Below are 22,071 nucleotides of genomic sequence, written 5' to 3' on the forward strand. Positions count from 1 at the left end.
ACTCAACACACCTGCCTTCAATTGGAAGTCCCAATCACCAACAAACATTCACACACACAAAACTGCCACGTCCTGACCCCAAAACGAATACAATAGCTCCATCTGCTGGTCAGGACGTGACAGTACCCCCCCCCCCCCCCTCAAGGTGCAGACCCCGGAATGCACCTACCAACAGAAAACACCAACAACAAAAAAAATCCCCAACAAAACCCATTAAACAATAACCCCTAAACAATAAGGGAGGGAAGGGAGGGTGGCTGCCGTCAACGACGGCACTGTGCTACACCCTCCCTCCCCAACCCACCTATCCTGGAGGTGGCTCAGGTGCAGGACGTGGACCTTGCTCCACCCTCGGCGTTGCCCACTTCGGTGGCGCCGATAGCTGCGCCGGGCAGACGGGCCACTCGAGCTGGGCCGAAGGACAGGAGGGCCCCTCGGGCTGGGCCGGAGGACAGGAGGGCCCCTCGGGCTGGGCCGGAGGACAGGAGGGCCCCTCGGGCTGGGCCGGAGGACAGGAGGGCCCCTCGGGCTGGGCCGGAGGACAGGAGGGCCACTCGGGCTGGGCCGGAGGACAGGAGGGCCACTCGGGCTGGGCCGGAAGACAGGAGGGCCACTCGGGCTGGGCCGGAGGACATGAGGGCCACTCGGGCTGGGCCGGAGGACAGGAGGGCCCCTCGGGCTGGGCCGGAGGACAGGAGGGCCCCTCGGGCTGGGCCGGAGGACAGGAGGGCCCCTCGGGCTGGGCCGGAGGACAGGAGGGCCACTCGAGAAGCTCCGGGCAGTCTGGCCACTCCGGCAGCTCCGGGCAGTCGGGCCACTCCGGCAGCTCCGGGCAGTTGGGCCACTCCGGCAGCTCCGGGCAGTCGGGCCACTCCGGCAGCTCCGGGCAGTCGGGCCACTCTGGCATCTCCGGGCAGACGGGCCACTCTGGCATCTCCTGACTAGCGGGCGGCTCTGGCGGCTCCTGACTAGCGGGCGGCTCTGGCGGCTCCTGACTGGCAGGCAGCTCTGGTGACTTTCGACTGGCGGGCAGCTCTGGTGACTTTCGACTGGCGGGCAGCTCTGGTGACCTTCGACTGGCGGGCAGCTCTGGTGACTGTTGACTGGCGAGGCTGGGCTGACGCACTAGACGCCTGATGTGTGGGGCTGGTACTGGATGTGCCAGCCTGGAGACACGCACCTCAGGGCTAGTGCGGGGAGCTGGCCTGGGGCTCCATCCTTGCCCCTTCAAACAGCCCTTGTGCCCTCCCCCAAAAAATTAGTGGGGCTGCCTCTCGGGTTCCCTTAGCTCCCTTAACTTGTCCTCCCAGGTCCATCCTTCCTCCTCGTTCGTCCGCTGCTTGGTCCTTTGGTGGTGGGTAGTTCTGTCACAAAAAATGTCGTACTCGTCACAGGAAATGTCGTACTGGAGAGAAGAGGACCAAGGCGCAGCGGGAATGTGAATACTCATACTTTAATAGACTCAAGTAAGGCATCCACACAATAACACGACAGCAACAGTTTGCAGGCTAACAAAGGCAGTGCAAAACAACTACCCACAACCTATATAGGACTTCCAATCAAAGGCAACTCAACACACCTGCCTTCAATTGGAAGTCCCAATCACCAACAAACATTCACACACACAAAACTGCCACGTCCTAACCCCAAAACTAATACAATAGCTCCATCTGTTGGTCAGGACGTGACAAGGTGTAAAATAGCAAATAATGGCTACATCTCAGAAGGTTTTAAATTATCTAGAGGAGTAAAACAAGGTTGTCCACTATCGGCATATATATTTATTATTGCCATCGAAATGTTAGCTGTAAAAATTAGATCAAACAATAATATTAAGGGATTAGAAATCCTTGGCTTAAAAACTAAGGTGTCATTGTACGCTGTGATTCATGTTTTCTTTTAAAACCACAATTAGAATCTCTCCACGGCCTCATAGAGGATCTAGATACTTTTGCTATCCTCTCTGGATTAAAACCCAATTATGATAAGTGTACTACGTATATTACGTATTGGATCACTAAAAAATGCAAATTTTACATCACCGTGTAGTTCACCAATTAAATGGTCTGATGGAGATGTGGACATACTTGGGATACAAATCCCAAAAGAAAGAAATTATCTCACTCCAAAAAATGTTTATAGAAAGTTAGCAAAAATAGATAAGATATTGCTTCCATGGAAAGGAAAATACCTGTCTATTTGTGGAAAAATCACCCTGATTAACTCTTTAGTCATATCACAGTTTACCTATTTGCTTATGGTTTTGCCTCCACCAAGTGACCTGCTTTTTAAATTATATGAACAAAAATATATTAAATTTTATTTGGAATGGCAAGCCAGACAAAATTAAAAGGGCCTATTTATATAACAAATATTAATTCGGAGGGCAGAAATGATTAAATATTAAAGCATTAGACTTCTCACTAAAGGCATCAGTCATACAAAAGTTATACTTAAATCCAAACTGGTTCTCTAGTAAATTGGTTGGAATGTCTCATCCTATGTTCAAGAATGACCTTTTTCCCTTTATTCAGATTACACCTGCTCACTTCCGGTTGTTTGAAAAGGAAATAATCTCCAAAATATCGTTATTTTTTAAACAAGCTTTAGAAAGTTGGTTGCATTTTCAGTTTAATCCACCTGAAAAGACAGAACAAATAATACAACAAATATTGTGGTTAAACTCAAATATAGTAATTGATAAAAAAATAAGTATTTTTCGAATAAAAAAAATAAAAAAAGGTATAATTTTAGTGAATGATATCATAAATAGGACTGGTGGAGTTATGTCACACATGCAGCTAACACAGACATATGGAAATGTCTGCTCTACCCAAAATTAAAACCAATTAACTGCAGCATTACCACAAAAATGGAAGAGGCGAGTAGAAGAGGAAAAAAAGTAAGGAACTTGTATGTCGGCCCTGTATTAAAGAACATAAATGGTTAAAGAAAAGTGTAATAAATAAAAGCATATACCAATATCATTTAAGGACCAAAAAACTGACGGCTGTGCCATACACATATCAAAATTGTTGGGAAGAGATTTTCAATATACCCATTCCATGGCACATGGTTTATGAATTTTACATTTACATTTAAGTCATTTAGCAGAGCGACTTACAAATTGGTGCATTCACCTTATGATATCCAGTGGAACAACCACTTTACAATAGTGCATCTAAATCTTTTAGGGGGGGGTTAGAAGGATTACTTTATCCTATCCCAGGTATTCCTTAAAGAGGTGGGGTTTCAGGTGTCTCCGGAAGGTGGTGATTGACTCCGCTGTCCTGGCGTCGTGAGGGAGCTTGTTCCACCATTGGGGTGCCAGGGCAGCGAACAGTTTTGACTGGGCTGAGCGGGAACTGTGCTTCCTCAGAGGTAGGGAGGCGAGCAGGCCAGAGGTGGATGAACGCAGTGCCCTTGTTTGGGTGTAGGGCCTGATCAGAGCCTGAAGGTACGGAGGTGCCGTTCCCCTGACAGCTCCGTAGGCAAGCACCATGGTCTTGTAGCGGATGCGAGCTTCAACTGGAAGCCAGTGGAGAGAGCGGAGGAGCGGGGTGACGTGAGAGAACTTGGGAAGGTTGAACACCAGACGGGCTGCGGCGTTCTGGATGAGTTGTAGGGGTTTAATGGCACAGGCAGGGAGCCCAGCCAACAGCGAGCTGCAGTAATCCAGACGGAAGATGACAAGTGCCTGGATTAGGACCTGCGCCGCTTCCTGTGTGAGGCAGGGTCGTACTCTGCGAATGTTGTAGAGCATGAACCTACAGGACCGGGTCACCGCCTTGATGTTAGTGGAGAACGACAGGGTGTTGTCCAGGGTCACGCCAAGGTTCTTAGCACTCTGGGAGGAGGACACAAGGGAGTTGTCAACCGTTTTTTTACGCAAAACAATTTTTACGCAAAACAACGCCGGATTCAAAACTTTGAATTTTTCCATTTAAATTACTATTCTAAATTCTTGCAACGAATAGAATGTTATATATATGGGGATACAATCTTCCCAGCTCTGCAGATTTTGCTGTGAGGAGGCAGAGTCATTAGATCATTTATTTTGGTATTGTCCATATGTAGCTCGTTTTCGGTCACAGGTCCAGGAAAGGCTGAAGAATTGCAACATTTGCCTAGAACTAACACTGCAGATAGCAATACTGGGTGATTTGAAAAGTCATAGTCAATCAATCAATAACATAATAATTATTTTAGCAAAAATGTTTATTTTTATTTTACAATCTCTAGAAGCTATGAGAATAGAAAGGTTCAGTACTTTGTGAAGCATCACAGCACAGTTGAAAAATATATGGCAAATATAAATCCGAAATGGATGGTGTTGAGAGATAGATGGGAGGGGTTGAATGGAGCTGTAGGGTGGAACTAATAACAAGATAGCCAATGTAAAACATACGGGGTCTGTAAAATGTATATAGGTTCAGAAATGTTGTGAAATAGCACAGTCACAAATAGAAATCAAACTGGATGGACATCAGAAATAGAGGAAGTACTAAAAACAAACAAAATATAACTATTGTAAAATATTTTTTTTCTGTAAAATGTGATATAATATGTATAAACTGAAGGTAGAAGCCTAAGTGTTATTGTTTATTAGTTTACTCCAATTGGGGGAAGGGTGGTAGGGTTTGCAGGGAATAATAAAGGTATATTAAAAAAAAGTATGTATGTCTATATAGGTTTGTGTATGTATATATGTGTATATGTATGCATATGTGTATGTATATATATATATATATATATATATATATATATATATATAGTTAACAAAAAATATATACAAATAACATTTTCAAAAATGAGGCTGAGCACTACAGAGAAACTACTGATCTTGTGGACAGTATCTGACCAAATTAAGTGAGATATTAGTTCTGGGTTACATAACACAGTAATAAGCAATTGATTTCCCCCATAGAATCATTCTTATTCTAATTATTTCCACAACCTATGAATAGCATAAAACTCAAAAGTACTTAGCTCTTTCTGCATCCTTGCCACAACTCTTCAGAGCCATGCACCTGAATTTAACAAGTAAACAGACTATGCCTACCATAGAGACAGAAAGAGAGGCAGAGAGAAAAGAAGAAATAGAAAGAGAGAGAAATAAGTTATTTTTATAGGCCACGTAGTGCTAGGCCTACATGCTGTAATTCCACGTAGTCGTAATCTATTCCAAACGGCTAGGGTTAGGCTATGTAGGCCTTTCAGCTTTTATTGAGAGGTCACTCAAGACAAAATGGAGGATGAGAAACTTAGAAAAACGAAATCCAATCCACACTATAGGCCCAGGTCCCACTCCCAAGCACTTTGTCCTACCTAGACCCAACATCTTGTGCACAGGTTCTGAAAACTTTGGATAGGTGAAACAAGACAGCATCAGACCTTTCTGCCCTGAACCAAAGTTAAAGGAAACTTAAATGATTCTTCCATGTTGAGTAGGGATGTAGGCCTCTGTGAGGAAGGCCTCGCTATGTCCTCAATTAAAAGCAGGTCGTGTCTATCTATAACTAAAGATGGAGGAGGGGTGGATCAAGGACGTGCCACTCTCAGGGATAAATGACAACCAGAATGTGAGAAACTTATTAAGGAAGAACAATGTCAATTATCTCCTGTGAGACCCAGTTAGGAGAGATGATAAATCCGATTCACATGCCGATTTGTAGCAGGCTGTTACTGTAGCCTTCCAGGGTAGAGAGAGGAGAGCTTAGACACAGCAACTATAAATGCACAAAGTAATGGGGTGCCGTATCTTGTAATACCTTTAGCATAACACAGTGAAAAATAGGTCAATCTACGGTCAACATTATAAGGTACAGGGAGATTTAACTATTACACATACAAGTGTTTCAATAATTGCAAACAGAATAATATCAAACTTTAATATGGACTTCAAGCAATAGAAACACTATTGTAAGCCAAGTGCACACATTCTTAGTTGAAGCTATTTTCACAATAAGGCAAACCGTTTTGACAACAGAGAAATAACAGCAACTCTCATGTCCAAGCTTTATCATCAACAAATACTCGTCAACTCAGCGCTAAACAAGCTAAGAGCACAACTAAGATGAAAGCACACAGAGCACTGTACCGAAAGTGGCGGGAGATGCTCCTATCCCTCCCCATGCCTCTTCAGGGTACCAGGAAGTTGTGAAAGAGCTCTGAACAAGAAGGTAAGTAGGCGTCTCCTCGTCCTTAACAAGAGTAATTAGTCCTCATGTGGTTTAAATAAAGAAAATAACTCTCAAGGAGAAACAGCGGGGAGAAAGACAGGAGAAGAGGAAGAAGGTGAGCTTGCTGCAGGGTAGGAAGCCAGCCGCCCAAAAAAGAGAGAGATGGAGTAAGAGAAGAATAAAAAGCGTGGCTCTCTCTCTCAAAAAACTCAAAACCTCCAAAACAGCATCAGAGGATACGCCTCTCTTTGTTCCACTCCTCTCCTCCTCTCCCTTTTCCTAGTCCACTGGGTCACCCAGGGGTGGTCATGGCAACCGCTCGATTCCAAAATGCTCATGTGTGTCCAAGGTGTCACCCAAAGTGAGAATGGAAAAGACTTAGTCGTCTAGTCTCTCAGAGGACGGAGGGAGGAACGGGTGAGTAGGGAGAGAGGAGAGAAGAGTCCCTTCTGAATTACAGAGGCAGGTCGGCACAGACTGTAAGATCCACTGATGAGCAAATTATGTAATGGAATGGATAGAGAAGGATTGAGGTCTATTATATGAAGCAGAGAATCACACATCAATTGCAACAACAGTTGCCAACAGCACAGCGGTGGAATCTCCCCCAGAAAACCTACTCACAGGGGACTCTTTAAACACTATATACCAACTTTACCCACACTATTAGATAGGACATGCAGCAATAAAACGTCTCTGTAACTTTCCAGTTAATGAGACATATAAACAATGCTCCAATATTTTCTGACTTTCAACTTACTATTTGCCCAGATAATGTCAAATAACTACCACATAACATTGCAGGACATACTGCACTGTATGCTCTTCTCCAAAGCTGCATCATTTGATATGGGTGACACTTGTCACCCATATCACTATATGTTTTGCAGAACATTAAACTGTTCCAGCACTTGCTAACCCATGGGTTGTTCGTCAGTTTAAGAAGTTCTGCTGGCGACTGCATCAGAAATTTAAGAGAGAATTTATTAAAGAAAGTAGGCTGCTTAAAAATAGAACACATCCGTGGGGAGAGATGGGTAGATTGGCTGGGACAGAGGGACAAGCTGGCTGGTCAAGTTTAGAAGAAGCTGGAGAGGACAGTGACTTCACCTATGAATCCACAGGGCAAGTGCACAACAAGGCAGTGATAATCAAAGAGAGAAGAGGAAAGATAATGAAAGAGAGAGAGAGAGAGAACGAGAGAGAGAGAGAATAAAGTCTGTGAAAACACCCAGTGACAGATCATCTGGGTCCACCCATTATAAACAGAGAGTTAATATTGATGAGAGGGACTGAGACAGTGGTGGAGGTGTGACGCACACGCTGCTGTTCTCACATGGTAATCTATGTAGGGAGGCAGTGAACCATCCTGATCTCGCAATCTCACATTCAGTTTCGTTACACAGATACTATATGTATCCATGTAGCAAAACCGAATGTGAGCTTGCAAGATTAGAATGGTTCGTACGAGGCTAGTGGAGATGCATATGTTAGTCAAATCTAGCCCATCACTGCGCAGCAAAAGTCAGAGGGATGAAAACAATAAAGTACAGCAAGTAACACAGGACAATCTACATTAGTCCAAATGGCAACAGCTGGAGCTGCAGGGTTTTTGACAATATTCCAGAGACTGAACCTTATCAGCAACCATTTACATCAATCAGGACCTCAATCTCCTCAAAACTGAGCAAAACTGTTTCACAACAAACTGGATGCTGTAGTACGATGCCATGTGAACTCAAACCTGTGCAAAGTAAAGTTCAAAAGCAGTATCATGACACAAGACGAGACCCAGATGCAGACACAGGAGGGAGATGGTTGGAGTTTAAGCGGTTTAATAATCCAAAAAGGGGTAGGCAAGAGAATGGTCGTGGACAGGCAAAATGTCAAAACCAGTTCAGAGTCCAGGAGGTAAAGAGTGGCAGACAGGCTCGAGGTAAAGGCAGGCAGAATGGTCAGGCAGGTGGGTACAGAGTCCAGAACAGAAAAGGGTCAAAACCGGGAGGACTAGAAAAAGGAGAATAGCAAAGGCAGGAGTACGGGAAAAAACACTGGTTGACTTGAAACATACAAGAGGAACTGGCACAGAGAGACAGGAAACACAGGGATAAATACACTGGGGAAAACAAGCGGCACCCGGGGGGGTGGAGACAATAACAAGGACAGGTGAAACAAATCAGAGTGTGACAGTACCCTCCCTCTCCTCTACCCGAAGGGGCAGATCCCGATTGGAAAGCCATACCCTCTGCCCAATGCGGTAGCGGGGAGCTGGGGTCCGCCGACGGTCCGCTTGTCAACAATACCTGGAGTTGGTCTTGAGAATAGCCGCCCTGGTTCTTCTCCAGGTACGTCGACAGCGGTGGACAAACATCTGGGCCGAGGGTACGCTAACCTCTAGCTCTTGTTCCGGAAAGAGTGGAGGTTGATACCCCATGGAGCACTCGAAAGGGGAGAGTCCCGTGGCAGAACAGGGAAGGGTGTTCTGGGCATACTCCACCCAGACCAGTTGACGGCTCCGGTAGTGGGGTTGGTTGAGACCAGGCATCTTAAAGTGGTCTCCAGGTCCTGATTAGCTCACTCCGACTGGCCGTTTGATTGGGGATGGAATCCGGAGGATAGCCTGGCTGATGCTCCAATAAGGGTATAACACTTGTGATTTTATGAAAGTTAAATATTTATATTTCTGTCATTTGAATTTCGCGCTCTGCAATTTCACCGGATGTTGGCCAGGTGGGACGCTACCGTCCCACCTGCCCATAAGAAGTTAAAGCTTCTGTATGGATTCTAATTACTGCACAGCATGCGTGTGTGCGTGCATGCATGTGTGCGTGAGTGAGTGAGAGAGATTGGGTACTGTGGGATTCTTTAATCAGTTTGGCTCATTGGACAGGCCAGAGTCTGTTTGAAGTTGTTGAGTGTTATGGAGGTTTTTGGCAATACATTGTAGATGTATTTGGTCCTAAGTAGAGACACAGTAGATTTGCAATTGAGTACTGGCAGTGTCTGCTGTGGGAGGTGGGAAGGCGCAAGTTACCTGTTGCTGGACTCAAGGAAGAGTAGCTGCTGCCAAGGCAGCAGCTAATGGGGATCCATAATAAATACAAATCTCTCAATGTTCTAATCTCTCAATGTTCATCTCAAAGTGCACCAAATTAATCCATTTAGCTGTTGAAATTATTTTGGGGGGGGGGGCTGGGGGAGAATGCCCCCGGACACCCCTACTGGCTTTGGGCTAAGCCCCAAATGTCTTCAAATCCTACAAAACGCCCCTGATGAGAGCAGAGAAGAGAGAAGTCTTTGGGAGTAAGATTCTGCTGTGACAGATACAAATGAAAACCAAATTACATTTTCTTCTCCCATTATCACATCTGTCACATTATGTTACATTACCTCTTACCTCCCCTCCCACTGAGGGAGGGAGCAGACTAAACTCTCTCCAGTATCCAGTCAACACTGCTTATGCAATAATAATATGAGCCTTCTGTTTTTGAAGGGGGGAGAGTGAGCTAGGAATATTCCTTGATGTTGAGAGACACTCATCGTCACTGCACAACATTTATAAGAAGGAGAAAGCAACAAACAATGCCCATTGAGAAGCCAGGACATGAATTTATTTTGACAATTGATAACACGTAAACTAGAACCCCCACCGTTGGTAGCCTACAGTAGCTATCAACTAAGTATTAGTACCATTGCGTTCTGACAAAACAGTCCTGTCTACCAACCATCATTAGTACAGTTGTTGACAAATAGCAGCAATCTTCTAAACTCTATGACATTTCACCATCACAACTGGCCTCAGGGCATGATCAAGTACAGGAAGATGAGAGGAACACAACTAATCAAACTGGCCAAAGGCTTAGTCAAACAAACCAAAATCCTCCACACACAATAAAAATAAATATATGTTTTATTGTCACATACACTAGACAGAAGCAGTGAAATGTGTTTAACAGGGTCACGAATAATAGTACAGTGCCCCAGGATCAAATTAGCGTAAAGTGCCTTGCTCAAGGGCACGTAGACAGATTTTTCACCTTCTTGGCTCAGGTTTTCGAACCAGCAACCTTTCGGTTACTGGCCCAATGCTCTAACCGCTAGGCTACCTACCGCCCCTCTACTGTATCTTATGGAGTACACAACACCTGCATAACTGTCTATTTCACAACACCTGCCCAAATCACAGTACTGACATCACTCAGATCACCAGGCGGCAGTACTCACCTGAAGCAGGTCATCATCAGCAGCATCGCTTTCTGCAGGGTTTACAAATCCAAACCAGAGGAAGGAACTGTGTGTGTGTGTGTATGTGTTTGTGTGTGCGTGTGCGAGCATGTGTGTGTGTGTCCAAAGCCTGTCACTGCAGTGTGCAGATGCAACAGATGTGAGTGTGAGAGTGACTGCGTGTGCATCTCTCTACCACCAACAGCAAAGTGCCTGCAGAGAAGCTAAGAGCTGGATAAAGGGACTGAAAAATGATGGTAATCAACAATGTGATGCAAAACATGTGTGTGTGTGTGTATAAGTCTCTCAGACACACAGAAAGTGCCTGCGTACGCAAAAGTGTTTACTTTCTACTTCGCTATCAATGCTGAGAAGAAAGAAACGTGATATTCCCTGGGGACTTTGACAGTTTTCCTCTGTACCGGAGGGATAAATGGGCTGCATCCCCAAATGCCATCCTATTACCTACATAGTGCACTAGTTTAGAGAAGAGCCTGGTCAAAAGTAGTGCACCTTATAGGGAACAGGGCACCATTTGGGATGTTACCATGGAGTACGCAAACCAAACTGACATCTCCAGCCTGAGGAGGATTTCAAACAGGCAGTCCTCACCACGAGACAGCCCACTGGTGACATCTGATCAAAGTCATTAAGCTTCGCCACATAACTGATTCTGTTCCTGCCACCATTCTGAGGAAAAAGTATGAGGAAAGCAGTTTTTCTATGAAATATTGATTGTTACGCAATTAAATTGCTCTTGTTCCTCCAATGCACACCTATTGTTGTTCAAGACTACCATATCGATTAATACCTCAGCCAGGGCCTGTATTTATAAAGCATCACTGAGTAGGAGTTCTGATCTAGAATCAGGTCCCCCCTGTCCATATAATTATATTCAATATGATCTAAAAGGCTAAACTAATCCTATATCAGCACACTTACTGGTCCTGGTTGATTAAACACACTAAGGTCTATTCGACTCTCCCCAAGCTCATTTCTGTGTAGTAGAACACTAAAACAGAAAGGGTATTGGTAGACCACTTGAATATGATTAATTACGATGAACATTCAAAGCTCCCCCTGTGGATAAAATCAATTGTTCTGATCCGATGCACAGTAAGTCATCCAGGTGAGCTGAACTGAACCGATCAATCTAAATGGACGAGATGAATTTTGGATTGCTCAAAGGGTTCAGTTTCCCAGGACTGCTCCATATGTTCTCACAATAGTATGAAAACATACAAATACAAATGTGCAACTCAATCAGGTTCCATTCAATTCAATACAATGGTATTAGTCCCCTTGAGGGCAATTAGGAATACTACACCATGTGATGAATCTAAGATTTTACCATAGATCATAAACATTATATACAGTATGTATATGGACATCATAGCATTTCACATGTCTGAGCCTTCCCTGTGAGCAACCTTGATGAAACATATCCAATATCAAAGCACTAATCATATCACACACATACAAACACAAACTGCATCTTCAAACTCAGGTCTGGCACCAAGGCCCAAGGCTGATCACTCACTCTAAAATATGAATATGCTGTCCTGATTATATCAGCTTGGTAACTGAATATCTGTCCACCGCTGTGTATGAGTGTGTACCAATAATACTGTCACTGTTAGTCTTTGTTGTATTTTGCTATGGGTGGGTGGGTGTGATAAGGAAGTGTGTTTGAATCTGTTGTGCTCAAAGGTGTTTGTGCATTGTGATGCTTGGCAGCTCCTTTAAAAACCCATCAGGGAGAAGAGTCACTAGTCACTATGACAGGATGGGACTCAGAGAACTATATGACTCTGAAAGAGATTGTGTGTGCCTGCGCATTTGTTTTTTTTAGGGGGTGGATCAGTTTTAATATTGCATATATATTGTGGCTTCTATCAATGTAATTGTCTGCATCATTTCCAATCCCCCTTATATATATTTTTTATAAATATATATATTATTTTAAATATATACAGTAACAGTCAAAAGTTTGGACACACCAACTCATTCAACTGTTTGTCTTTATTTTGACTATTTTCTACATTGTAGAATAGTGAAGACATCAAAACTATGAAATAACACATATGGAATCATATAGCAACCAAAAAAGTGTTAAACAAATCAAAATCTATTTTAGATTTTAAATTCTTCAAAGTAGCCACCCTTTGCCTTGATGACAGCTTTGCACACTCTTGGCATACTCTCAACCAGCTATTTGTATTTATTATGGATCCCCATTAGCTGCTGCCAAAGCAGCAGCTACTCTTCCTGGGGTCCAGAAAAATTAAGGCAGTTTATACAAATTTAAAAACCTTACAATACATTCACAGATCTCACAACACACTGTGTGCCTTCAGGCCCCTACTCCACCACTACCACATAGCTACATTACTAAATCCATGTGTGAGTATGTTATCGTGCGTGCGTGCGTGCGTGCGTGCATGCATGCATGTGTGTATGCATGTGTCTGTGCCAATGTTTGTGCTGCTTCACAGTCCCCGCTGTCCCATAAGGTGTTTTTTAAATCTGTTTTTAAAATCTAATTTTACTGCTTGCGTCAGTTAGAGTTCCATGTAGTCATGGCTCTATGTAGTACTATGTGCCTCCCATAGTCTGTTCTGGACTTGGAGACTGTGAAGAGATCTTTTGTGGCATGTCTTGTGGGGTATGCATGGGTGTCCGAGCTGTGTGCCGGTAATTTAGACAGACAGCTCGGTGCATTCAACATGTCAATACCGCTCATAAATAAAGGTAGTGATGAAGTCAGATAATCTCTCCTCCACTTTCAACCAGGAGAGATTGACATGCATATTATCTGAGCCATTTGCAATTTTCCTAAGTCGTTTTTCGTGGCACCTGACCACACGACTGAACAGTAGTCAAGGTGCGACAAAACCAGGGCCTGTAGGACCTGCCTTGTTGATAGTGTTGTTAAGAAGGCAGAGCATCGCTTTATTATAGACAGACTTCTCCCCGTCTTAGCTACAACTGCATCAATATGTTTTGACCATGACAGTTTACAATCTAGGGTTACTCCAAGCAGTTTAGTCATCTCAACCTGCTCAGTTTCCAGATTATTTATTACAAGATTTAGTTGAGGTTTAGGGTTTAGTGAGTGTTTGGTTCCAAATAAAATGCTTTTACTTTTAGAAATATTGTGGGCTAACTTATTCCTTGCCACCCACTCTGAAACTAACTGCTAACTAACTCTTTGTTGAGTGTTGCAGTCATTTCAGTCACTGTAGTAGCTGACGTGTATAGTGTTGAGTCATCCGCATACATAGACACTCTGGCTTTACTCAAAAATGTAGATTCTTAAAAGTAGCAATATTTTGCCTTGATGGTAGCTTTGCACACTCTTGGCATTCTCTCAACCAGCTTCATGAGGTAGTTACCTGGAATGCATTTCAATTAACAGGTGTGCCTTGTTAAAAGTTAATTTGTGAAATGTATTTCCTTCTTAATGAGTTTGAGCCAATCAGTTGTGCTGTGACAAGGTAGGGGAGGTATACAGAAGATAGCCCTATTTGGTAAAAGATCAAGTCCATATTATGGCAAGAACAGCTCAAATAAGCAAAAAGAAATGACAGCCCATCATTATTTTAAGACATGAAGATCAGTCAATGAGGAACATTTCAAGAACTTTGAAAGTCTCTTCAAGTGCAGTCGCAAAAACCATCAAGCGCTATGATGAAACTGGCTCTCATGAGGACCGCCACAGTGAACAGAGGACCCAGAGTTACCTCTGCTGCAGAAGATAAGTTCATTAGAGTTACCAGCCTCAGAAATTGCAGCCCAAATAAATGCTTCACAGAGTTCAAGTAACAGACACATCTCAACATCAACTGTTCAGAGAAGAATCAGGCCTTCATGGTCGAAATGCTTCAAAAACAAACACTACTTAAGGACACCAATAAGAAGAAGAGACTTGTTTGGGCCAAGAAACACGAGCAATGGACATTCGACCGGTGGAAATCTGTCCTTTGGTCTGATGAGCCCAAATTTGAGATTTTTGGTTCCAACCACCGAGTCTTTATGAGACGCAGAGTAGGTGAAATAATGATCTTCGCATGTGTGGTTCCCACTGTGAAGTATGGAGGAGGAGGTGTGATGGTGCTTTGCTGGTGACACTGTCTGTGATTTATTTAGAATTCAAGGCACACTTAACCAGCATGGCTACCACAGCATTCTGCAGCGATACGCCATCTCATTCTGGTTTGCGCTTAGAGGGACAATCATTTGTTTTTCAATAGTGCAATGACCCAAAACACACCACCAGGCTGTGTAAGGGCTATTTGACCAAGAAGGAGAGTGATGGAGTGCTGCATCAGATGACCTGGCTTCCACAATCACTAGACCTCAACCCAATTGAGATGGTTTGGGATGAGTTGGACCGCAGAGTGAAGGAAAAGCAGCCGACAAGTGCTCAGCATATGTTGGAACTCCTTCAAGACTGTTGGAAAAGCATTCCAGGTGAAGCTGGTTGAGAGAATGCCAAGAGCATGCAAAGCTGTCATCAAGGGAAAGGGTGGCTACTTTGAAGAATCTAAAATCTCAAATAGATTTTGATTTGTTAAACACTTTATGGGTTACTACATGATTCCATAAGTGTTATTTCATAGTTTTGATGTGTCTTCACTATTATTCTACAATGTAGAAAATAGTAAAAATAAAAAAAACATTGAATGAGTTGGTGTGTCCAATGTTCTGACTGGTACATTTTTTTAAATATTTTTTTTCCTTTATTATTACCCCTAACCCTACCACCCCTCCCCTAATTTAAGTAAACTAATGGACAACACTTAGGCTTCTACTTCCAGCTCATATAGTACATACTATATCCATTTTACAGACACAGTATGTTTTACATGAGTTATCTTTTGTTTGTTTTTAGTCCCATCCATCAGCTACCCTCAACCCCTCCATCGCTGAACAGAATCCAATCTATTTGCCATATATTATATTCTATTTGCCATATATTTTTCAACTCTGCTTTGATGTTTCACAAAACTTTTTCAACCTATATACACTTTATGGACATAGCATATTTTACATTAGTTATCTTGTTATTTTTCGTCCCACCCTTCAGCTCCCCTCAACACCTACTCTAAAAGCCATCCAGTTTTGATTTCTATTTGCCATATACTTTTCAACTGTTGGGGAGGGGGTGCTTTTATTTAATGACACCTTGAGTTGATCCAGCCCCCCGCAGTACATTTCAAACTGTCCCTTGTAGGGTAAGCATTAGAATAGTCTAAATCGCCTCAATATTTGCAGCCATAGGTGACAATATCTCTCTAGGAGCTGATCCGTTGTCAGTCTTGTGGAATCATTCTCTTTCTAACGACGCACTTAGTGAATGTTCTCTCTATGTGGTGTTTTGGGAAACGCATGTGACAACTTTGGCCGTTTTAGGAGCAATGCATTGTTAAAATATTCGTAAGCTTATCGGGAAACCGGGCCCTTGTCTGACCCGACCATGACCCAATGCCACAAAGAGGCAGCATGACAGCGTGTTATAATCAGCTGATTGGTACCTGACACTGTCAATCAGCTGCTGATGGTCCTCATTGATTAAGATGTCTGGGAGGGCTTCAGCTAGGTTCTCCACGTTCCGCTCGGCTGCGTACTGCTTCAGAACACCAAACAGCTGTTCCTTTATATCTGGCTCATCACCAAGCACCTCCTCCACCTGCAAGAAGAAGATAAACAACTTCCTGTTGACCTCTGTGGGCTTGTGAGTGTGGAGACCTCCACAGATGGAAACACAGACAGAGACAGAGTTGGAGACGGAGACAGACACAGAGATGTAGACGGAGACATGCAGAGACAGAAGACAAAGATGCAGGCACACACCCCTGCCACCCAGACACCCCTGCCACCCACACACCCCTGCCACCCACACACCTTCTTGTTAAACTCCAGGGCCTTGTGTGCACGGTCCTGCCTGACACTATCCCCGCTCAGTGACACCTCCCTCATACTGTGGCTGAGGCGCTTGATCCTCCGTCTCATACTGAGCACGCCCAGACGCAGTGGGCGCCCCTGTGCCACCTTGATCATGGCTGCCGCCGTTTCGTGATGCTTGACGGGGATCCCGTTGACCTCCATGACGTAGTCGCCGGCCCGGAGGCCGCTGCGGCCCGCCGGGGAGTTGGGCAGGCAGTCATCCACCAAGAGGGGGCAGTCTCCCACGATGGTGAAGCCGAAACGGCCGTCGGGGCCTGGGTTGATGTCCATCTAGGGAAGGGGAAGCAACAGTCAGATTAGAATTAGATGTGAAGTCAATAAACTGTCTATTTGATAAGTATCTGCATGGAAAGTAATGGAGATTGTTTTGAAAGTACATGTTATTTTGCCCTAGACTTACGTGTTACCCAGCTCACAGTTCCAGATCAGTAGTAGTGATCACACTGAGGCTTAGGTAACATGCAACAACACTGTCACAACCAACTCCTATCTTCCTTTAAAAATTGTCTCTAGTAAAAAACCGAGGTCAAATGTCCACTATCTGCATCACTGAAGCCTAAATGATTTATTTCCCAACTGTTCCAGACCTGTTCTATGCGTGACACCACTCCGATGCTGGGGGGTACAGTCTTCAGAGTCTGTGCCAGGGCCACCAGGGCCTGGGTGCTGAGAGAGGACACCTCCTGGCCCTCGATGTCCACGACCTGGTCCCCAGGCTGCAGGCCCGCCAGGTAGGCACTGCTGCCCTCAATCACAGACAGGATGTAGCTGGGGCCCGCGCCCCCCAGAGTGAACCCAAACTCCTCCGGCCAGTTCTGATTGGTAGCCGGGAGGGTCAGGTCTGGAGAGTAGTCAGGATTGGGTTGGTTACTTAAGCCTGTTATACATAGCCTGGGTGCCAGTCTGTTTCTGCTGGCTTGACAACTCCTTATGGAACATGTTTGACTTGGCAATGACAGCAATGTAGTTGACAAGAGCACAAACAGATCTGGGACCAGGATACTATTACCAGGGTCTAGAGTCCATGCCTTTCTCAAATACTATCCCCAAATATACCAGATTATAGACCCAGTCACATGCACGCCTCCCGCTGTTGTAGAATGGTAAAACCTCATGGGTCCTTATTTGTTTTACACCAGTAGGAGGCGTGGCGGGAATTCAGGAACTATAATGAGAATCCAGGTTTCCCTAAATACACTGGTGGAGACCCAGGTAAGACCATGGTCAGACCTGCCTCTGGACCAGGGATCCAAAGCAGGGTCTGATAACCTGGGATGACCTGAACACACTGAAGACAGAGCCAGGTAAAACCAGGGCACCTTGATGTATTTGGGGCATAAGAGTGTAGATAATTTTAATAACAATGTCATGCAATGTCACATTATGATACCATTTAAATGGAGACTCAGCGATATGAGCAGCTGTGTGAAGAACCAAAGATACTGGAGAGTGAGTGCCATGCAAGAGGCTGCACTTGTGAGCATGCACACCACAGAGCATCTGCACATGTTCACGAGAGTTTGCGTCACTCTCCTGCAACATGATAGCTGCGTGACAACAACTGCGGAGGAGATTTGCCTCTTGCTTCGCGCTCTTTGATGTTTTGGAAGTCGTCCTGATCTGCTAATGGTAAATTTGTATCGCTGAGTCTACGTTTAACTACATTGTAGTCTCTTTTCACAGTTGCTTGTCTCAGAGGCGGAGACAAGTGGCAGTGAAGAGACTACTACAATGTAGCTGTACTTGACTGACCTGGGTTGAAATACTTTATCTGGGCATGATTGAGCTTGCCTGGCACAATGGAACCAATGGAATTGTTGCAAAACTACAAACCCCACTCATCTGGAACCCCAGGCAGGCTAAAGCAAACGCTAAAAGTATTTGAACCCAGATCTGGGACTTGAAACTAGTTTAAAAGTCTTACTGATATTCATTGGATTATTCATTGGAGGACAGCCCATTTGTTGACGGAAAGCATCATCTGAATGGGCGAGAGAACCAGAGACTGAAGCGTCACAAGAATGAAATGGGTTGAGAAGGTTTTTCTGCTCTTAAGGGACATCCACAATGGTCGAACACAATGGTATCACTTTTTAACAGACTATCATACCTCCATAGTATAACGCCCCGCTTGGAGGGTTCGAGAGTGGAACATCAACTATTGGAAAAAACTTGACTTTATTATATAATAGCAATCAATGAGAAATAACCCAATCAATAACAAATATACTTTTAGTTTGAAGAGTGAATATAGTCAATGTTTAGAGAGATCAAATATTAGCACCACATAGTTTTGAGCCCACCTGTCCTCTCCATCAAGAACAGGTCAAACTGAATACGTTTCCACCATATTGTTTTTACAGATCATTTTACATATTTACATTTTAGTCATTTAGCAGATGCTCTTATCCAGAGCGACTTACAGTAGTGAATGCATACATTTCATACATTTTTTCCCATACTGGTCCCCCGTGGGAATCGAACCCACAACCCTGGCGTGCAAACACCATGCTCTACCAACTGAGCCACACGGGACCATAGATCAACTTGCTTTAAGACCAGTGATCATGAATGACAGAACATGAGCGAAGGATGCTGTTTTAGACTGTTGGGACTCAGCCTATGTCTGTCATATCTTTCTGTTCTGAACTGCTGGCCCTCCCCTGGTCATTGGCCTCATTCTCATACTGCAGTCAGCGGGTGCCACTCAATACTCCACAAAATGGCTTCCTATCCTCGTCTCCTCTCACTCATCTGCACTGATCTGAACAGACGCGATAGCTGAAGGCAAAGTGGCAGATCGAGGCCTATCAAAATTACTTGCTTTATCTTGTCAAGTTGTTTCAGATCAGTGCAGTTGAAGGAAAGCTGAATACAAGGGGAGGAAACATCTTTAGATTATTGAGATGTACCCATTCATTCTCCTCTCTCTCCTGTACCAGACTGTTAACCTCCTAACACTGGAGTCTACAGCCGCAGCCTTATTCATTTAATAGGCCATATGATCATGTAGTCCTATGAGGATTAATATTTAATGAAAAGATTAATAGGTTCCATGACTACAGCAGGCAGTTTATGCAATTTCAATGACTTAAGTGGCAATTTTTCACTCATTATGAAGGGGTGCATGAAGACACACACACACACACACACACACACACACACACACACACACACTCTCTCTCTTTCTCCCTCTGTCTCTTTCTGTATCTCTCTCTCTGTCTCTATCTCTCTCTCTTAGAAAGGGGTGCATGAAGACACTCTCTCTTTCTCTCTCTCTCTTACTCAGTACCAATGAGTAAAGGTAGCCTATTGTATGTGGATTTCTTAAAGTGAACAGGAAATGGATGGTCAGATCAGTTTGAGACAATTCAAAGGAGAAAAGCTGACAACAGTGGCATCATTACATAGTTCTACACTGACTTTGCAGGGAAAATAAAAAGTGATGGTGTTGTGAAAATGTACGAGCCCCGGATTATCTGAATAAAAGTTCAGAACACAGCGAGAACACGTCGTTCTATATTTCACTTTGTAAGTCTCCATGTTTTGTGTCATAAAACAACAAAGTGTAATGTAACGTGTCAAAATAAATTGGGACATCTAGACCTGTGAGAAAGTACATTGGTTAAATCAAACATTTCTTTCTCCGATGTACCAGGACACGCAACCCCACCGTCGAGATTAAACTTCCCACAGCCTTCTTCTCTCTTCTCCAAATCTGAAATACTTCTGAAGCCCACGACCTAGATACACACACACAGCTTTAGTCCTTTTGTTCTCTTCTGTCTCTTCTCCTCCTCTCTTCAGAAGAGAGGGATGAAGCAGATAAGAGGAATAATAAAAAGGAATTAAAGTAAAGACTTACAGAAATCTTTGGAGGCACCGCGAGGTCCAGACTTGCTCTGGCGCAGCGAGAAGCGGCCCTTGCGGCTCAGAAAGCGCCTCATCTTGACGCTGGTGGTGTCTACTGAGAGGTCAAGGTTCGCGAGGACACGTCCCGTCAACAGCCCAAAGTCCCCGTCTCTGGTGCCCAGTCACGCCCTTATCCTCTCTCTGGCCCCTGTACCCAGCTCCAGCACCCCCACCAAGACCTACAACCCAAACCCTCTCAGGAGGTCACATCAGTGTACAAGTAGGCTGATGTCTCCCTTTCACGGATCAAAGAACCAGAGGTATGGAGCAAAAGAGGAGGAGGAGGCTGGGAGAGAGAGGAGACGGTCTGTAAGTCAGGCTCCCCATCTCAGGTAAAATCTGTCGGCCCACAGCCCTAGCTAGCTGCTATCGTGGAGCGCCCATACAAAAACTGGGACACTTTGTCCTGTAATGATTCTTTCGCGAGAAAAGGTAGCGCGAAGCCCCATTTTTCTATAAATACCTCTGCCTCTCTCTCTCTTTTTCACTCACTCTCCTCCAACCCTCTCTCGCTCTGGTTCTTTCAGATGGGGCCCTCTCTAAGGGCTGAGGACTGACCCAGAAACAGTGAGGAGAGCCAGCCAGGGACACTTCTCACTGATTAGAGCATGTCAACCTCAGTGTTGAGGCACTGTAGTCTATAGGCAGTAGGCACACAATGGCTCCTCAAGGTTCATCTAGGAAACTTGAGATTGAGAGAACAGGTTAAAGGTAACACATTCCAGGTAGCATACCATCCTTACATTCCTGAGGCGAGGAAAAGGAGCAAGGCTGGTGAATGTCTATTATACCTGATAACTTCCAGAACCTTGGCTGAGGATCAGCACGAGAGCAATCCTGGTTCCCTGTTAGACACTGACGTCAAGCTTGCACCTCCTCCAAACTGGCTACTTGAAAGTGAGAGACCTGTTCAGTTTCAAATCACCCGTTACAGTACTCTTGTAGATCTGAAATGATAGGAATATCGTGATAGCTCCACCTTGCACTGTAATAGGTTACGTGGACCAGCCATCACACTGCTTACACATATAACCTTTCAGATCTACAGTGTCTAAGAGTAGGGGTGAGGTGTCAGTTTGAAATTTGGCAGTATCCCTCAGTATGAGCCCTGAGGAAACCATTTCCTATTGGTAACAGTGTTTACGCCTCCGGGGCTGACTTGACCTCCATGGATTCGTGATCAGTGTGTTTCCAGTGGGAGATGCAGGCAGCAGCACTACGGCTGGGGATTGTCCTCTGTTCTGACAGTGATCATGGCTCATGTGAAACTCTGCCAAATAAATCTCTAGAGATGATCATGTTCAACAACATACACTATGCAGAAAAATAAACAATTGCAGAAAAATATACATGAGTACACACCATTGGCATTACATCGTCTGTGAAAATGCCCTGTTCATCTTACAGTAGAAGACGATGGGGGATTTGGGACTTTGATAAGGAAAAAGCCAAAGACATGATTATACGTTTTGTTTCAGGATTGTTTTATTCATGTCAAGTTGCCTGATCCCAGTGCATCTATGATAGTTCAAAGGACTCTCAGTAAGGGCAGCTGTACAAAAAAACCCAGGGGGTCTTCATTCTGACAGTGTTGAGAGAGAACGAGAGCAAAAGAAGGCATGGGAGTAAAGAGTGAATGGAAAAAAAAGTAAAGTGAGAGGAGACAGAAGGCAACAACAACCACGGGCAAGGTGAGCAGCAAGGCTGCTTTGTCCTGAATCTGCCAGGCTGATGAATCCACTCCCGCTCCTCCATCTGGGGCCCACTGAGAGCTGCTGGGTTT

The 22,071-nt window shown here is 44.4% G+C and overlaps 1 protein-coding gene across 5 annotated transcripts in view; it reads right to left on the reverse strand.

Annotated features, from left to right (window-relative positions):
* LOC115205507 (delphilin-like) overlaps positions 1–20,435 on the reverse strand; it is a 53,241-nt gene extending 32,806 nt beyond the window's left edge. For 3 of the 5 annotated variants that reach the window (XM_029771588.1, XM_029771570.1, XM_029771597.1), the window contains exons 1-5: positions 20,242–20,435; positions 18,301–18,357; positions 16,964–17,217; positions 16,314–16,646; positions 15,944–16,098 (exon numbers count right to left, since the gene is read on the reverse strand). In XM_029771588.1, the coding sequence (XP_029627448.1) occupies positions 15,944–16,098; positions 16,314–16,646; positions 16,964–17,217; positions 18,301–18,357; positions 20,242–20,323 (881 nt within the window). In that variant the 5' untranslated portion in view covers positions 20,324–20,435. Of the gene's footprint in view, positions 1–6,100; positions 7,043–15,943; positions 16,099–16,313; positions 16,647–16,963; positions 17,218–18,300; positions 18,358–18,486; positions 18,535–20,241 lie in introns of those variants that run through there. The other 2 variants (XM_029771578.1, XM_029771607.1) reach the window with 2 other exon arrangements.
* Between the last annotated feature and the right edge of the window lie 1,636 nt (positions 20,436–22,071).

This window comes from Salmo trutta, chromosome 1 (genome assembly GCF_901001165.1).
Source record: "Salmo trutta chromosome 1, fSalTru1.1, whole genome shotgun sequence".
NCBI classification, from domain to species: Eukaryota; Metazoa; Chordata; class Actinopteri; order Salmoniformes; family Salmonidae; genus Salmo; species Salmo trutta.